Source organism: Oryctolagus cuniculus, chromosome 1 (assembly GCF_964237555.1).
Source record: "Oryctolagus cuniculus chromosome 1, mOryCun1.1, whole genome shotgun sequence".
Lineage (NCBI taxonomy): Eukaryota > Metazoa > Chordata > Mammalia > Lagomorpha > Leporidae > Oryctolagus > Oryctolagus cuniculus.
In genome coordinates this window covers 64,039,804-64,057,436 of record NC_091432.1, presented here as the reverse complement: position 1 = coordinate 64,057,436, position 17,633 = coordinate 64,039,804, and the positions used below count along the sequence as shown (strand labels likewise).

The 17,633-nt window shown below is 62.3% G+C and overlaps 1 protein-coding gene and 1 non-coding gene across 6 annotated transcripts in view; both read left to right on the top strand.

The window, feature by feature from the left end:
- The window catches only part of PDE2A (phosphodiesterase 2A), an 83,191-nt gene that overhangs the window by 36,148 nt on the left and 29,410 nt on the right, over positions 1-17,633 (top strand). For 3 of the 5 annotated variants that reach the window (XM_051851218.2, XM_070074956.1, XM_051851224.2), the window contains one exon: positions 940-1,001. The exons of the other annotated variants lie outside the window; for them this stretch is intronic. In XM_051851218.2, coding sequence (XP_051707178.2) covers positions 940-1,001 — 62 coding nt within the window. The remainder of the gene's footprint in view (positions 1-939; positions 1,002-17,633) is intronic. 5 annotated transcript variants of the gene reach the window in all.
- On the top strand, positions 14,207-14,265 carry MIR139 (microRNA mir-139). The gene has a single exon (NR_162533.1). It is a non-coding gene; the product is annotated as a microRNA mir-139 (primary transcript).

The window sequence follows — 17,633 nt, the reverse complement described above, 5'->3', positions numbered from 1 at the left end:
CCAGGTGCAGTCACTGTCAGCCCCGCGCATGCGCGCCAGAAGAGCAGAGATTCCAGTAGTTCATTGCAGGCGTCCAGGGCCGGGGCCAGAAGAGGGGGCCCCAGAGGCACCTCAGAAGCCCCCCAGTGTTGACTGTGCTCCCCCCAAGCCTGCTCAGTGTCTAAGGCTGTTTATTTCCTGCAGGGATGGGTGTCTCACCCCTCCCCCGCCCCATCCCCACCACACGCTTCCGAAGCTGCCAAATCAAATCAGGCCCTGCGCCCGCGCCAGGCTGGCATGGCGGCCAGCAGCTGACGGGCACGGAGCCAGGCTCAGAATATCCCGCTGCCTGTCCCATGCCTGGGCATGCTGGCCGTGGGGGCGGGGAGGGGCAGCGGCTTGTGGGAGGCTGGGGGCTCTGATGCTGCCTGCGTGGGGGGCTCTGAGGAGTCGAGTACAGGGTCCTGCTGAGACTGCCAGGCTGCGTGCCTGGGCCCCCACTGCCAGCATTCCGGGAGCTGTGGCGAGGGCGCTGGGGGTCCGATCCGAGCTGGGGGGATGGGGGCGGGGGCTACACAGCCAGCCACGGGGTGGAGACCCACTGGTGGTCTGTGAGCTAAGGCCGAGCCCGTGGTGGAGGCTCAGTGACCATGTGAGGCGGACCCTCTTTGAAACCAGGGAAGCTGAGACTTCCAGAGGGGTAGTGGAGTCAGAAGCGGAAGGGGGGGGGGGCGGCTCAGAAGGCTTAAGACCCTCTTGTTTCCACTCTGAGGCCTCGGCCGAAAGAAGCCAGCAGGGGGGCCCACGGGAAGCAGGGTGCAACCAGGCAAGGCTCCCTGGAGGAGGAGGAGGAGGAGGAGGCTGCCCATAGGCTCACTGGGAGCTGATGGGAGGGCAGCTGGGGTGGGGAAGGGGAGAGGGGCTGGCAGGCCTCAGCCCCTGGCTTTCCTGTCTCTGCAGCCAGCCAGGACCCCCTTGCACAGGAGCCAGAGCCCCCAGGGAGCAGAGCCGGCCGACTGGAGGTGAGAGCTCGGCTCAGTGGAGGGCGGCGTGGGGGGCCTCGAGGGTGGGGCGCAGGCTGGAGGTCCGTGGGGAGGATGGGAGGCTGGAGCCGCATCCCAGCCCCACCCCAGCCCCTGCTTATGCCTCTGGGGCATCTCCCCCCCCACCCCAGCAAAGCCCATCTTCCCCTCCCCTTGCACCTGACCTGGGTTCCTCCCCGCTCAGGGTCCTCTACCACCTGCCCCCCTCACCTGGGCCATTTCAGCCCCTCCCTGGTCCCCTGGCTGACGATTTCCTGTTCCTAGCTTCCTCTCCACCTCCCCTCCCTGCCTCCTGCCTCCTGCCTGAGCCCAGGACCTGCCTGTTCCCTGCTGCTCACTGGCTGCCTGCTTTCACTCGCCTGGTCTGTCGGGTCCTCATGGGGCTGCCAGAGGGGGCTGCCAGAGGCTCTTTGTGAACTTGCTACTTTCCTACTCAAAACTTCTCCATGCTCCCCAACCCCTGCCCCCCTGAAGCATTGGCCCAACCACAGCACCCCGGTTCCTGCTCCCAAAACTGCTCTCCCTGCTTCACCCCCACTGCCTCCCCCCCCCCCCCCAGCTTCCTCAGTCCTGGGCTCTGCTCTAGCCTCCCCTCCTCCGGGCAGTCACCACCCACCGGACCAAGCTCGCTCACCCTCCCTCCTCTGAGCTCTCCTGCCCCACCGCCGCCAGATGCTGGGGACTTCTGCTTTTCTAGCACCCCCGAGCTATGCCACGAGCACCCTGTTTTCTCTACCATGTGCCTCTGTACTAATGTCTGGCTCTTCCTCATGTCTGCACTGTGAGCTCCTGGAGCCTGGGGACCCTGCCTGTTTCTTTCTCCAATCGTGCACTGGTAGAGCCCCATCTCCAGCGCCTTCTCCTGCCTCTGGGACACCTCGTAGGGATCTTCAGTGCTGGACGGGCCTTGAGGTGCAAAAAAGAGGGTGGGGATGGGTGTGGGAGATTGGCACGGGGTGTGCGTGCGCGTGCATCGGTGGAAGCAGCCCGAGTGCGAGTCTGCCCCTGTGTCCGGCCACATTGGGAGGAAGGAGAGGGCGCCCGCACAGCGGCCCCACTCATGCAGGAGCTGCGGCCCTGTGTGCTTGCTCAGGTCTTGGGGCCCCCTGTGAGGAGTGGGCCTCCTAGTTCCCTTTTTACAGTGGGCGGAGCTGAGGCCCAGAGGGCCGCACAGCGGGTGGGTGAGGCGGAGCTGAGGGTGGAGCCCGGATGTGTCTTGTGCTCCAGCCTCTCTCCTGCCCTAGGGTGAGATGGGAAGGAGGTGCCCATGCAGGCTCTGGTGCACAGGTGCCCTGGGAGGGGTAGGGCTGAGGCCGAGAGCACGCCTCCCTGTAGGGTGGGCCCTGCGGCTGGGAGCTGGCACGCGGTGGGGTGGGGAAACGGGGCCTGGAAAGCCATTATTAATTTATTTATTGCCATGGCATTCCCCACGGGCGGGGGGCTCCCCCCAGAGCCGGGACAGATGGTGTTCCTGGGAACCGGCAGCGTCGCAGCAGCCGCGGCCACCCGCCAGGAGAGAAGGGATGTGTCATCTACTCGGGAGGGGCGGGGCTCTGAGAGCTGAGACCCTTGTGGGCATGGGCGGCAGGGGCCGAGCCCCCAGGGAAGGAGCTCCAAGCTCCCTGCGTTTGCCTCGGTGCACAGCCGCCTGTGCCTCAGCTCTCCTGCTCTCTGCAAGTTCAAGTTCTGCCCCCGCCCAGTTCCAGCTCCCCCATGCTCTCCATGAGGCCTTTCCGTCCCCGTCTCCTCCTGCTGCCTCCTTCCTCTGACTGAGGATCTTGGAGCAGGAGGCGCTCTGCTCTGAGCTCTGGCCTCCCCCTAATCCCACATCCGTCCCAGAGACAGCCCGCGTCTGCCTGGCCTCCCGGCCACGCCTGCTCTCTATCTGGTGCTGTCAGCACCCCGGGGAAGGGATGGACTGCGCTTTGGGGTTCCCTAACATGGAGAGGACAGCGCAGGCTACAGGGACGGCTGGAGGGGCAGAGGGAACCGGGACTGGGGAGCCTGACCAGGGGCCCTCCTTTGGGGGCGCCAGCTGGAGAGGCAAGATGACCTTGCATAGATCACGGGGTACGATCACCAGGGGTTCCAAGCCCCGCTTTACCTCTGTGATGCGTGACCAGCCCAAGCGTGAGCTTCCTCTCATACCAGATAGGGCTGAGGACCCGTCGCTGCCGGGCGAGTTACAAAGATGGGCCTCGTGAGGTGCCTGGCCCTCCCCGCCCCAGCTCCCTGGCAGGAGTCGGCCCCTCCCTGTTTCCCTCGAGTGTACGATCCTCAGAGCCAGGCTGAGCTGCAGGGCTGTGCCGAGGCTGCTGGAGGTTCTGCGGGCATGGCACGCGTCCCTGGCACTGGCTGGGAGGCAGCCAGGAGAGCAGAGCTGCCCGCGCCCACCCCCACCCAGGAGCATCCGTCCAGCACACCCTGGTCGGATGGTCCCCGGCCCCCATGCAAGCTGGCCGGCTTGGGGGAGGGGCTCTTGCGGCTCAGCCTGGGGTCCTCCTTCAGGGCCGGGCCCTGCCTTGTTACCATCCCGAAGCCAGGGCTGAGGCTGTGGAAGTTAGTGAACTAAGCACACCAAGTCTGTATGGCACTCAGGGCCCACACGGGGCCTCGGGCGCGCCAGCTGGGGCAGAGGTGGGCACCGACAAGGAAACCGGTATCTGCACTAAGCCCCCGAGGGCACTGCACAGCCTGACTCCTCTCTCACTGCCCTTGACTTGGCTTCGTTCCCCTTGCCTGTTGCTTCACCTCTCCTGGGCCCACATGGGCCCTTGGCATAGGCCTGGTGTACAGTAGGCACCCAATAAATGCTTCTGGAATGAATGAAAATGGCTCTGAGTAGAGTTGGAGTACTTCCTCAAAGAGGGCACAGTTGCTTGGTTGGGGCAATCTTGGAGACTTCTTGGAGGAGGACGTCTTGGCACCTTGAAGGATGTGAATGAAGGGATCAGCTGGTTAGTGAGAGAAGTCCACAGGGTCAGCTTCGGGCAGCAAAGGCCAGCCCAGGACTGGGAGCAAGCGGCCCGAGGAGCCTGGACTGAGGCCTCTGTCCCGGAGGGGCTGCAGGAGGCTGCGACCCTCATCTCTGAGTTCTGGGCTGGAGAAGGCGCCAGTGATGCCACCCAGCGTGGTGGGACAGCCATGGGATGGGCAGCGGGGGTGGCTGTGGGAGGTGGGACTGCAAGGATGTACAGAGGGAAGGAGCTGCCAAGCGGGCAGGCAGGCGGGACCCCGCTGTGTTGCCACGGGAGAAGCCTCCATGAGGCAGCCCTGGCTGAGGCTGGAAGCCGCTCTTCGGGCCTACATTTAAAATTCTCGAGTGACTACTCCCAAGTGGCAGCTGTGGCCCCCGCCGCCTAGGCCCACACGTCAGAGCCAGTGGCTGCGCTGATGCCCCCAGGCCCTCGGGGAGCCGCTGCCAACAAGTCGGCAGGAGCATCTGGCATCCGCAGGGGCCCCGAGGCCCTGCCATCTGTCTGTGCCCACCTGTCGGGCCACCCGGGCCTGGGGTGTGCAGGGACCCGGGGCCAGGGAGGCAGTCACAGCTGCCACGCCAGCCCGTCTCCGTCTGTCTGGCTGTCTGCCTGTGCATGCGCCTCACTGCGGGCAAGGCCGAACGAGAGAGAGCACCCCATTCCAGGCCCTGTCATCAGGTCTGAGGGAGGAGGCACTTCTAACCAAATAAAACAGAGTCCAGGAAGGCACCAGGCTTGTGGACGGGCCCCCGGCAGGCCCTGGGAAGTGCAGCCCCCTTGTGGGCCCGTGGTGAAGGCTCAGAGAGAGGCAGCGACTGGCTGAGGGTTGCACAGCAGCCCTGGGCCTGCACCGGCCCAGCTGCTGTGGGCCCCCGGGGGCGGTCCCTGCGGCCAGCCCCGCCCCGGCCCGCCTGGCCCTGGGCTGTAAACAGAGAGAGAACAAGTTCCGTTTCCCGGGAAATATTTATCTGGGGCCGTGTGGAGAGCGTGTGCACTGGCCTCCACGTGGCCTTCCTGCAGGGCGCGGGCCAGGGGCCTTGGCAGCCGTGGGGGCTGCTGCGGGGCCACAGGCAGGGCCAGGAAGCCTGGGGGGCAGGGCCAGGAAGCCCCTGCTTGGAGCCTAAGGCTGGCTACTGGCTTCGGGAGAGAGAAGAGAGCTCCGGCTCCGGGTCGGCACAGCCACTGCCCTCCTTGGTTCCTGGCTGCATCTCCTCCGGCCTGCTCTCCTGTCTGGTGCCCCTCCCTGGAGGCCTTTCTTCCTCTTACCCCCTGTCCTCTTCCTCCAGGCAGTCCCCCCAGCTCTCTCTAGCCCTCTTTGCCCTCTGCCTTCTACCCTCCCTGCTCAGCTTCCGGGACACATGGGGCCCCACAGAGCCCATCGCGGGCCCCTGTTCAGGCAGGTTGGGCGGCTCCCTGCAGGCTGCCCGGCAGTCCTCTGGGAGACATGGGTCCCTAGGAGTGGGGCGAGGCCCAGAGATCTCCTCCTCTGCCCTCCTCTGGGTGCCAGAAAAGCCTGGGCCCCGGGGGCATCCGGGTAAACAGGGAGTACAGGGAGTCCCATGAACCCTGCCAGAGTCGGGGTGGGGAGGCAGAGGGGACCCAGGGTTCCTGCCAGCCTGTGCTTGGGCTTGGGGCCCTGTGTCCCAGGTTGGGCCTGGCCTGCATTGGGGCCCTGATGACAGGAAATCCTTGAAGGGACAAGCCAGTGGCCAAGGCCTGAGCACAACAACAGGAAGCAAACTTGACACGGTGCCCCGCAGGGTGGGGTGCCTATGAGACCCAGGGTGATGCCGCGACACTGACCATGAGACCCTGAGTGTGGTACCAAAAACGTGAACCTCAGCTCGTGATGTGGGACAGCAAGTGTGAGACCACGACCGTGGGGTACCGTGTGGGGGGAGCATCCTGCGGTAACAAGTGTGTGACCTTTTGCACTGTGTGCTACCATGTGTGTGACACCTGGGGGAATGATGGATGTGCAGAGGATGTGACACCATGAGCGTGAAATACATGGACTCGAGCAGGTGACCCTGTGCGTGGCAGGTGTGCCCTGGGGTATATGGCTCGGGTGACTGATCCTGAATTGTGAAGCCGAGTGTATGTGATATGGCAAGCTGTGTGACATGTGGGGCCCTGAGCCTGCCCTCCCCTGTGTGACAGTGTGAACCAGGAGCACATGCCACCGTGACTGTCACGGGAAGACACCGATGTCCTCAGCCAGGGAGTCCCACGGTCTGACCGATGGTTCTGGAAGGTTGCTCTGGCTGCGTGGTGTATGAGGGGGGAGGAGTCTGGGACTGCAGAGGGGAGGTGGGCAGAGCAGCAGGAGGCCTCCACCACTGCCCAAGGAGGAGATGGGCGTGCCTGAGATAAGGGGATGGCAGGAGAGTCAGGGGGGTGCTGGGGAGGTGAAGTAACAGAGCCTGCTGATGGAGGAGAGATGAGAGCGACAGGGGAAACAGGACGATGCCCTGGGTTTGGGTTTGAAAAAACCAAGCGATGGCTGGCGGACATGTCTGTGAAGGTGGTGACAGGGCCAAGTGAGTAGGGCGGGGAGGACAGAAGAGACCTGCTTAAGAGTGGGCAGTGCCATAGCCTAGACAGCTCATAGCAAGAGTCTCGGGTGATTGCTGACGTCATAAATAAGAGTGCCAATTGTTAAATCAACAACGGGAGTCACTGGGTACATGCTCCCCTCGCAGGATCTCTGTCCTTAATACGTTTATCTATGAAACTCAAAAACAACACTACTAGTCGAACAATACCCTATACCTGGTTCGGTTGTGTGAGTGCAACCTGTTGAAATCCCTGCTTAGTATATACTAAATTGATCTTCGGTATATGAAGGTAACCGAAAATGAAACGTGATGAAGGGGGGGGAGGGGAGAGGAAGTGGGTGAGGGGAGGGCCACGGGAGGGAGGGAGGTCGGGGGGAAGCCACAACAATGCAAAAGATGCATTTTATATTCTACTTTAAACTATTGGTTGAACTCTGTAATTAATACACAATTACTCTTAGGTGTTTAATTAATGCTATAACTAGTACTCAAATAGTATTTTACACTTTATGTTTCTGTGTGGGAGCAAAATGTGGTAATCTTTACTTAACATATGCTAAATTGATCTTCTGTATATAAAGATAATTGAAAATTAATTGTGATGTGAAGGGGAAGGGGAGAGGGAGTGGGAGAGGGGAGCGTTGTGGATGGGAGGGAAGACACGGCGGGGGGAGGAGGCTATTGTGGTCCATAAGCTGTACTTTGGAAATTTATGCTCATTAAATAAATTAAAAAAAAAGAGAATACATTTAAAGTTTATCATAAAAAAAAAAACAAAAAAACAAAAAAACAAGAGTGGGCAGTGGAGGCTGGCACCGCGGCTCACTAGGCTAATCCTCCACCTAGTGGCGCCGGCACACCGGGTTCTAGTCCCGGTCAGGGCGCCGGATTCTGTCCCGGTTGCCCCTCTTCCAGGCCAGCTCTCTGCTGTGGCCCGGGAGTGCAGTGGAGGATGGCCCAGGTCCTTGGGCCCTGCACCCACATGGGAGACCAGGAGAAGCACCTGGCTCCTGGCTCCTGCCATTGGATCAGTGTGGTGTGCCGGCCGCAGCGCGCCGGCCGCGGTGGCCATTGGAGGGTGAACCAACGGCAAAGGAAGACCTTTCTCTCTGTCTCTCTCTCTCACTGTCCACTCTGCCTGTAAAAAAAAAAAAAAAAAAAAAAGAGTGGGCAGTGGAGGCCAGGCTGTGCTTACAGGTGGGGTCCACGGGCCTGGGAAGCTTGCTGAGCCGTGGACGTGGCTGGGCTGCCCTAGGGAGAGTGCCGTGAGGGGAGCTGGGGGTGGGGGACTGAGCACGCACACTCCCGGGAGGCGGCCAAGACCAGGAACATGGAGCGGGGTTCACAGGGAAGGGGGAGGGGCGTGGGTGCTGCTGGACTCACACCGGAGGTGGGGGGAGCTGGCCGTGGGCGGCGCTGAGGCCAGGAGCACAGGCAAAGAAGGGGCGGGGTCGATGGAGAGGGTGAGGGTCAAGGGAGATGAAATTTTCATTATGGAGTACTTCATTTAATAAATTAATTTTTTGAAGATTTATTTATTTGAAAGGCGGAGTTACACAGTGAGAGGGGGAGAGAGAGAGAGAGAGAGAGAGAGAGATCTTCCATTCTCAGGTTCACTCCCCAAATGGCCGTGATGGCCAGGTTTGGGGCCAGGCCGAGGCCAGGAGTCCGTAACTCCATCCAGGTCTCCCACGTAGGTGCAGGGGTCCAAGTACTCAGGCCATCCTCTGCTGCCTGCCAAGGAGCTGGCTGGGAAGCCGAGCAGCTGGGCTCTGGCCAGCGCTCTGATACGGGATGCTGGTATTTCAAGCGGTGGCTTCACCCGCTGAGCCACCGCGCCTGCCTCTGTATTTTGTTGTTGTTGAGTTGGAGTTCTAATTCCTTAGCAGAAACATGATTTGTAAATGTTTTCTCCCGTGCCATAGGTTATTCAGCGGAGATTTTAAAGCAAATCCCGGGTGGAATTTTTTCAAGGCTAGGAGCTCCTGGATTAGGCTGCGGTGTGACCGTGGGCCCGGAGCCAGTGTGGACCTGCATGTGTGGCACCGTGTGAGGGGTGTGCAGTGGCCCTGGGGAGTGTGGTGTGCGACACCAAGGGCGTGTGATGGATCACCGTGTGTGGCCTTGTGACACTCACTGATGTGTGATGCGGTGACACCTTGCAGTGACAGCGTGTCTCTGGGCATGTGGGACCTCCGTTGGGGAGGCGACAGTGACCGTGTCCCTGTGTGCTGTCCTGGGGTCATGAGTGTGACACAGAGCAGGAGCAGGAGGGGCGAGGCCGTGCTGTGGGTGCCCGGGGTGTACGTGGTCCAGCCATCAGCCAGAGCGGGGCCCTCCCACACGGGGAGATGTGGCGCTGGGCCCCGGTGTGAGGCGGACTGGGCCGGGAGCTCGGCAGGGTGGTGCTGCCGGGCCCGTGGTGCGGGACCTGCCCACAGCGGCTCTTCTCAGCTCTGAGCCTCAGTTTCCTTGGTCTCCAGTGGGGCTGCTGGGAGGGTGACGGGAAGCAGCACTTGTACTGGCCACTGGTGCTGGCCCTTGCTGCGTGCTGTCTCAGGCCCTGCACGCCAGGCCCCTGGGTGAGGGCAGCCCAGCTGGAAGGTGACCACATCCTCTCCTCTCGCACCCACAGCCCTCCACCCCGACCCTGCTGTCGCTGTCTGCTCCTGTGGTCAGAAACCCGGCCTCCCCATCCCCGGCTCTGCCAGCCTCACCTCCAGCCCAGGCTGCTGCTGCCTCGTTCAGTTAAGCAGCTGCAAGAGGCCCTATAATTTGGTCACTCACCCCGGGAGGGGGTCTGGCCCCAGTGGGGAGGGTCTGCGATCAGGCCCAGTGCCCACGTGCTCACACTCCCTTCAGCGGTACACATGGTCCACGGCTCTGTGTCCCCTCCCTTAGCTCCTGTGGCCTGGAAGCAGGAGCCTGGACTTCACTCGGGTCCCCGGGCGGGTCCCCATTCCTCTCTGGGCCTTGGTGTCCCCTTCAGGTCATGGCAGTCGGATGGGGCCTCAGAGCCTGTGGCCAGCCTGGCTCATCTCCGAGTCCCGCCTCTGGTCAGGCCCTGTGATGGCTTCAGCAGGGCCTTCTCCTGGGCCGCAGGAGAGAGGATGGGAGGGTGGGTCTCCTGGGCGGGGCCCAAGGGAGCTGGGCAGTGTGGGTGTTGCCAGAGCGGCACAGGGAGTGTGTCCAGTTTGGTCTGGGCCTTGCACCTGACGGCTCACCTGCGAGATCCCTGCCTCTCTGCCAGGCAGGCTGCACCTGCAGAGCTGAGTGGCACTGAGACCCTGCCCACCCTCCACTTCGCCTCTGCTCAGAGGCCTTGGGTCACTTCTTTCTAACTTGCACAAAGGGGCCCCAGTCCCCCACTGAGCCAGCTTAGGCAAGACTGGCTCAGCTCCAGGTTAACCTTCCGTGCAGCTCTGGGGAGAGGGACCGTTTCACTGAGGAGGAAATGGAGGCCAGGGAGAATGAGAGACTTGTCCAGTATGTGTGGGGCGTGATGGGCAGAAGAGCTGGTGAGAGTGCACAGGGAGAAGTAGGCCCCTCAGCACCGGCGCTGAGCTACACGCGCACTTGCTCTATTGCAGACAAAACCAGCTAGCTCACTGCACACACCAGCTCACGCCCACTGCACATGCCGGCTCACACCCACTGCACACACCAGCTCACACCCACTGCACACGCCAGCTCACGCCCACTGCACACACCAGCCTCATTGCTCACTGCACACGCCAGCTCACGCCCACTGCACACACCAGCTCACACCCACTGCACACACCAGCTCACACCCACTGCACATGCCAGCTCACACCCACTGCACACGCCAGCTCACGCCCACTGCACACGCCAGCCTCATTGCTCACTGCACACACCAGCCTCATGCTCACTGCACACACCAGCCTCACGCCCACTGCACACGCCAGCTCACGCCCACTGCATACACCAGCTCACACTCAAGCACACACCAGCTCACGCCCATTGCACACACCAGCTCACACTCACTGCACACACCAGCTCACTCTCACTGCACACGCCAGCCTCACACTCACTGCATGCACCAGGTTCACACTCACTGTATGTGCCACATTCACGCAGACATCACTACCCCGAATCACAGCTGCACAGACACAGCTGTGGGAACTGCCCCCCACCCTGTGTGTAACCACACACAGACCCGGACACAGGGCACTCACATTTCCATGCCCACACACGACCGCTCCCCGAAGCACACGTGCTTCCACACACACACACTCTTCTACTGACCCAAGGGGCACATCCACGGTGGGCCACACCATGAGGACGACGACCCGGCAGGCCACACTCGTGCCGAGGTGCCCTGCAGAGCCTGGAGGCTCCACAAAATGAGCAAACGGTGCACCGTGATGAGCGCGTCTAGGATTGGGTCATCAGAGAGCCACACAGTGAACGGAACTGGCATTTCCAAGACAAAGTTAACTTTAAAGCGCACGGAGTGTCTAAGGGCTTTGGGGAGAGGGACAGGGTGCTCTGGGCCCCGCGGGGACTCACAGGCCCAGGAGTCCCCCCAGCACCCCTAGGCAGGCGCCCTGGCTCTCGGGGCACGAGTGAGCAGGGAGAGCGGGAGCTGCAGACTCTGGGTGTTTGCTGTCTGGCTTCCTGCGCCCTCCAGAGGCAAACCGCTCTGGAGCCAGCCTGCCTGCCCGGCCTGGGGGTGGGGCGAGGAGCCTGCCTCTGCCCCAGAGCCCATGGGTGGGCCTTGTCGAGAGACTGAGGCCCCTGGCCAGCTCCTCAGGGGCTGTCCCTCCCCTCTCCTCGCAGGGGCTTGGTCCTCTCTTCTGAAAAATGGAGGCAGGGAGGAGGTGAGTGGAGAGGCTTTCCCCTGGAGACCCAACTGGAGAGGCGGAGACCCTCGGCGTCTAGGGTCCAAAGGTGGCCAGGAGACATGGAGGAGGCGGCCAAGGGGTCCAGGTTCCGGGCAGGGCTTGGGCCCCAGAGCCCACGGGAGACACCTGCACCCCAGCACTCACATCTGCTGGGCCTCCACAGCCCAGCCCCCAACTTGCTCTGCCAAGGAGGGGGATAGAGGAGGGAGGAGGGGGCAATGAAAGTCGGGGGCCAGGGCTGGAGGCTTCTGGAGGGGACGGGATGAAGTTTGGGCCTGGCACAGGAGAGGAGACGACACAGGGCAGGAAGTGGGGGCACGCAGGATGAAGGGGTGTAGGGAATGGGGCTGGAGTGTCGAGGAGAATCCAGAGCAGGTGCAGCCTGGAGGAGAAGCCCCCTCCCTAACACTGATGTGACTGTGACTATGGCTCTGAGCTCTTTCCCGGGCGCTGCTTTCCCAACAGCTCCCGACAGCCAGGGGCTTGGCGCCCACGGAGGGGGTGAGGTCGAGGAGCCTGGGTAGTCTTGGGAGGGAGGGATGTGGTCACATTTAGTTTTCCCCAAGGTCCTAAGGTGGCAGGAGAGGCCCCTGTCCTGGGGAACACAGCGGGTGGGAGCCCAGAGGCAGGGGCATGGCTGAGATGAACCCTGGCTAGATTCCTCACCCCAACCCCCAACAAAGAAGGGCTATTTTTAGAAACAATAACAGTGCTCACACAGTCTGGTAGGGGCAAGGGGGTGGCAGGCAGGAGTCGGCAGAGGGGCGCCCACCTCTGGCTTTGCCCTCGGGGGGACCCTGGCCAGCCTGCCTCTCCAGTCCTTGTCCCCGGAGCCCCGTCCTGGCTCCTGGCCTGTCCCGCATTCTGAATTGGTCTCTGTTCCCTGCTCGCCTTCTCACTCTCCCATTTTCTTCCTCCCCCCGGGGATTTGCTGAACAGCTGGGCCGGGCCAAGCTCGGAGGATGGAGCCAAATACAGTCATGGGACGAGGCAGCCGGAGGCTGTGGGGGAATCGCACGCACCAGGAAGGGGCGGCCAGAGTGACAGCCCTGGGGAACCCAGCCCACTCTCCGCCGTGGCCTTTCCTCCCTGCCCCTGCTGGCCCATACTGACCTGTGCCAGGCGGTGCCACTCAGCTCTGCCTGCTGTTGTGGACACAACGGAGAGACAAGAAACTCAGCCCCTGGCCTGGGCAGGGTGTTAGAGGAGCCCCAGAGACAAACAGTGCTCAGCTGGGAGATGGCCTAACCTGGTCCTAAGTTCTGGGCTGGGGCATGGGCCTCCGGCCTCCAGGTGAGAACCTGGGCCAAGCCTTCCTCTCTCCTCTGGCCTTTATCTACGTCCAGCAAGCTGGGGATGAGGAACTGGGACCTTGTGGACTCTGGCCCTGTGGGTATTCTGCAACTGACCACCCAGGAAGGCTTCCTGGAGGAGGTGACATCACTCAGGACAGACAGTGCTGTTCTTGGGGAAGAGCTCGCCCCTCCTGATCCACGGCCCCCAGCCTGGTCTGCACAAGGGGATGGTCCTACAGCAGGAGGCATCTCCTAGCCTGCAGAGGGGCTTTGGAAAGTTTGCCAGGAGCTGTCCACCTGAGGCGCCCTCCTCCCTCAGCCTTCCTCTCTCACGCCATCACTGTGCTGCTGGGAGTTGACCCGGTCAGCGAGCACCTCCTGGCCCCTGGGATGGGCTGTGTGATGCAGGGGCCCGGAGCTGCACAGGCCACAGGCCCTGCCCACCAAGATCTTGTGGCCTGACAGGCAGCTGGGGCGAGAGGGGGAGAGCAGCCAGGTCGGGCCAGGCCTAGGAGGGCCCCTGGGACAGGGTCAGATTGGTCTGGAGAGAGAGCAACAAGAACATCTCCCCGAGGGAGGCCTCCGTGCACCCATCCGCCCATCCATCCGCCCATCCATTCATCCATTCATCCATCCATTCTTCACTCACTCACGCTTTCATTCACGCCATTTGTTGAGGGGCATCAATTATTTCTGATGCCAGCCTGGCCGGTCGCTCAGCATCCTCCTCTTTGGCTCAGGCCTCTTGGAAGCGCCTGGACTCGCCTTGTGCAGCTGTTGACCCTGGGGAGAGGGGGGAGGCCATGCGAGGGGGCGGGGCTGAGGAAGCTCTGCAGGCCTCGTGTCAGGGCACTGAGCCGCAGCCCTTGCTTGCATGCTCCTGGGGACAGGGAGCTCACCCTCTTTCCTGCGAGACTCTGTGTGTACATACTTGCCACCTGCTCCTAGTGATTGCCCCACTGCACCTAACTCTGCTCTCGTGGGCCCCAGGCTAGGGGTGCCATGGGGTGGCAGTGGTGAGGGGGATGCCGGGGATGGGCTTGGGAGGAAGGCTGTGGCGTCGGGAGGTTGTGAGTGACAGGCCTGGGAGCCTTGCTGGTTCCGCCATGCCTTGAGGCCCTTGAAGGTGCGGAGCAGGCGGATGGGAGCAGCTCTGAGCCCGTGCTGCTGCCTTGACCCCGAGTCGGCCTCCCGGGGCCATCTCCCCTCCCTGCCTGACTCCAGACCCTGGGCAGGGGCTGGGCGTCCCAGTGGATCAGGCCCTCAGAGAACTCTGAAGTTCAGAAAACTCCTGCCTTATTTTTCCCATGGCAGAGGGGCCCGAGACAATCTGGGGGGCATTCTGGAGGACGCAGGAGCTAGGGTGGGAGCTGGGACTGGCTTAGACCAGGAGAGGGGCCCAGGAGGGGCGGCCGAGGACCCTGGAAGGGCAGTGCGCAGCGCGCAGGTCCACTGGCCAGGGAGGCGCCGGACCGGGCTCAGGTGTACTCTACAGTGCACGTGTCTCCAGTGTGGCTTGGAGGCTGGAGACGCGGCCCTGTTGGAGTAACAACTGAAGCCGGAGGCTGCGGAGGGCACCGGAGGCAGGGCCGGGCGAGGGGGAAAGAGAAGAGGAAGGAGGACGAAGAGGAAGAGGAAGAGAGGAGGGCGGAGGCCGGGCCCCCCGCAGGCCCTGACCCCAGGGCTGGCTTCCTGAGCTGCCAGCGGCCCCTTCTGCATGCCCTGGTCCCGTGTCCCCTTCCTCACCCTTCTCCTCTCCTGTGGGGCCCTCCCCAGGAGACCCCTCCTGGAAAGGGGGTGGCATAGATGTCCTCGCCTGAGCGAGGCCTCGCAGCTGGAAAATGTGGGGGTGCACCTCTGGGCTTGGGGGAGGAGCAGAGACGACAAAAGGCAGTGGGTGCAGCCCAGGGGCAGGTGCTGGAAATGCAGATTCTTGGACCTCACCCCAGATTGGCTGACCGTGGGGGACCCCCTGAAGCCCACAGGTGACTCAGGGCACGCGGAGGCCAGGGAACCGCTGACGGCCCCCTGTGGCCCCAGGAGCTGCTCAGGGAAGGTGCCTCTGCACAGCACGCGTAGATTCTGAGCAAGTTAACAGTGGCGCCGCCTCTCTGACCTGCTTCCTCCTTCAGACCAGGCCGGCCAAGGCTCACCACGCCTCTGCCCTTGATTCCAGCACAGCCTTGCTGAGCAGGGCCTGGGTGTGCGAGATGCGAGCGCTCGCAGCAGCAGCGCTCCGAGTACTTAAGGCCCGTGCCTGCTCCTCGAGCAGGTGGCAGGCGTGGGCGCGTGGGGAGGGAGCGGGGAGGAGCCACCTTGTCCCCGTCCTGCTTCCTCAGCTCCTGTCTCCGCCAGGCTAGGCGGGCAGTTAGGGCTGTGACAGTCACAGCACAGGCTTGGGGTCCGAGCCCCCAGGAGGCCTCCTTCGGGGGAGTTCTGTGGTCGCCCTGGCAGAGCAGCTGTGCCCGCTGGTGCCAGGCACGTGCCGGGCGCAGAGATGGACAAGTTCTCCCTTGCTGTGTGTTCCTGTTCTCTGGGAAGATGACAGAGTGTGTGCTTGCCCACCAGAGCAGCTGCCCTCTGCCCTCGCTTCCCCTGTCCTGGCTGCCCTGGCTGCTTTCCTGGACCCCTCCCCAGTTCTGTGGGTGTCCATCTTGGGTCAGGTGCTTTCTCCTTGAGGTCTCAAGCCGACTCAGCGGAGGCCTGGGGGAGGGGAGGGCAGGAGAGACCCGGGCAGAGTGGGATGGAGAGGAGATGGCAGCATGAGGCAGGCTTGGAGAGGGGGGCTCCAAGGTCTGGGGGTCACCAAAAAAGGCCAGAAGGAGAAGAAGCCCCCGCGGGGACCTGGCCCACACAGAGGTCGACACCATGTGAGTCGGGAGTACCGGACACTCGAGTTTGAGGTTGTTCCCTTCCTGTCGGCCAGTGTTTGGGGCATGGCGTGGGGTCCAGGCCACGGGCTGGGGAGAACAGTAGGAGGCTTGGAGGGGCGGTGGGGAGGCAGAGAGCAGCTGGTGACAGCGACCCCACGCCTCAAAGGGGCAGCCGTCGCCGTGCTGGCGGCTGTGGGGGGGACGAGGCCAAGGCCCCTGGTCTCGCGTGGTCCTGGACCCGAAGGCAGAAGTAATGGAGCAGACCCCCTCCCTGCCCCAGATGGGAGCAGCAGCTGATGCAGCCCCGGGCTGGGCCCTGGCCCTGGCTTCAGAGCAGCCCGGAGTCGGAGTCTTCTTGGTACCCGGGCTGGGAGACTCGTGTCTGGCTGTGGCGCTGGCTGTGGCGCTGGCAGCCCCCACCTCAGACCACAGAGGTGCACGTAGGGAGCCGGGGAGAGCAGGAAGTCTCAGTCCATCCACCCACCCACCCACCACCTACCACCCACCCACTACCCACCCACCCACCACCTACCACCCACCTACCACCTACCACCCACCCACTACCCACCCACCCACCACCTACCACCTACCACCCACCCACTACCCACCCATCCACTACCCACCCACCCACCATCGACCACCCACCCACCACCTACCACCCACCCACTACCCACCCACCAACCATCTACCATCCATCCAAGTACCATCCACTCATCTACCCATCCACCCTCCATCTACCCATCTATTATCTACTGTCCATCCAACTACCATCCACCCACCATCTACCCACCTACCATCTACCACCCAACCAACTACCATCCACCCACTACCCACCCACCCACCCACCATCTACCACCCATTCAACTACTATCCACCCAGCCACCCACCCACCCATCATCGACCATCCATCCAACTACCATCTACCCATTCACCCACCATCTACCAGCTACCCACTATCTACCCACCCACCATCCACCCATCCACCCACCATGTACTCACTTATTCATTCATCCACCTGCCCATATGCACCGTCTATCCACTGAATGAAGCCACGAAGCCCTGGCTCTCTCTGCTGCAGAGCTGGAGGGACCCATTTGCCAGTGAGGAAACTGAGAAGAGGAAAGGGGCCCGCCGCAGGCCACACAGAGCCTCTGAAGTCAGTCAGGGCAGGACTGGAGCTCACCGCTCTGTCTACACACCACGGGTTCTCCCCTGGGCTTGGGGAAATTTCCCAGTTGTTGTGCTGATTTTTATAGTGATGTTTGTTCAAAGAAGCTTTGAGGGCAGGAAATGTGACCTCCTGGGCTGCTGGGCTGTGTGTGTGCATACCTAAGTGTGTGCTGTGTGTGCAGGTTTATGACTGCGTCTGTGTGTACACACGGGTGCAGGCAGAGTGGTGCGTGTGGCAATGTGCTCCTGACTATCTGGGTGGCCTGGTTCCTCTTCCTTTTTTTAAGGTTTATTTTTTTATTTATTTGAAAAGCAGAGTTGCAGAGAGAGAGAGAGAAAGAGGGAGACCCCACCCCCACATACACACACAGAGTCATCTTCCATCTATTGGTTCACTTCCCAAATGACTGCAACAGCCAGGGCTGGGCTAGGCAGAATCCTGGAGCCAGGAGCCTCATCTGGGTCTCCCACTTGGGTGCAGGGACCCAAGCACTTGGGCCATCTTCCATTGCTTTCCCAGGCACATTAGTAGGCAGCTGGATCAGAAGTGGAGCATCTGGGTCTCGAACCCATGCCCATACGGGATGCAAGGGTCACAGGCAGTGGCTTTACCAGCTATGCCACAGTGCTGGCCCCTTCCTTTTAAGAGTCCAGGGGTTCTGGACCTGTCTTGAGCTCGGCCCTCCAGCTCAGGGCTTGCCCCATTACCGGTTCACAGCAGCTCCCCCCGCCCAACCCCGATTCCCTCCTCCCTCCACTGAGGTGCCCAGGCTTCCCAGCTTTGGTGTCTGAGTGATCGCCTTCCCTGAGCTGGTGCGGTGCAGGCGAGGGCTCTGGGCGATGGGGAAGACTTGTGGAGGAGGTGGCGCTGG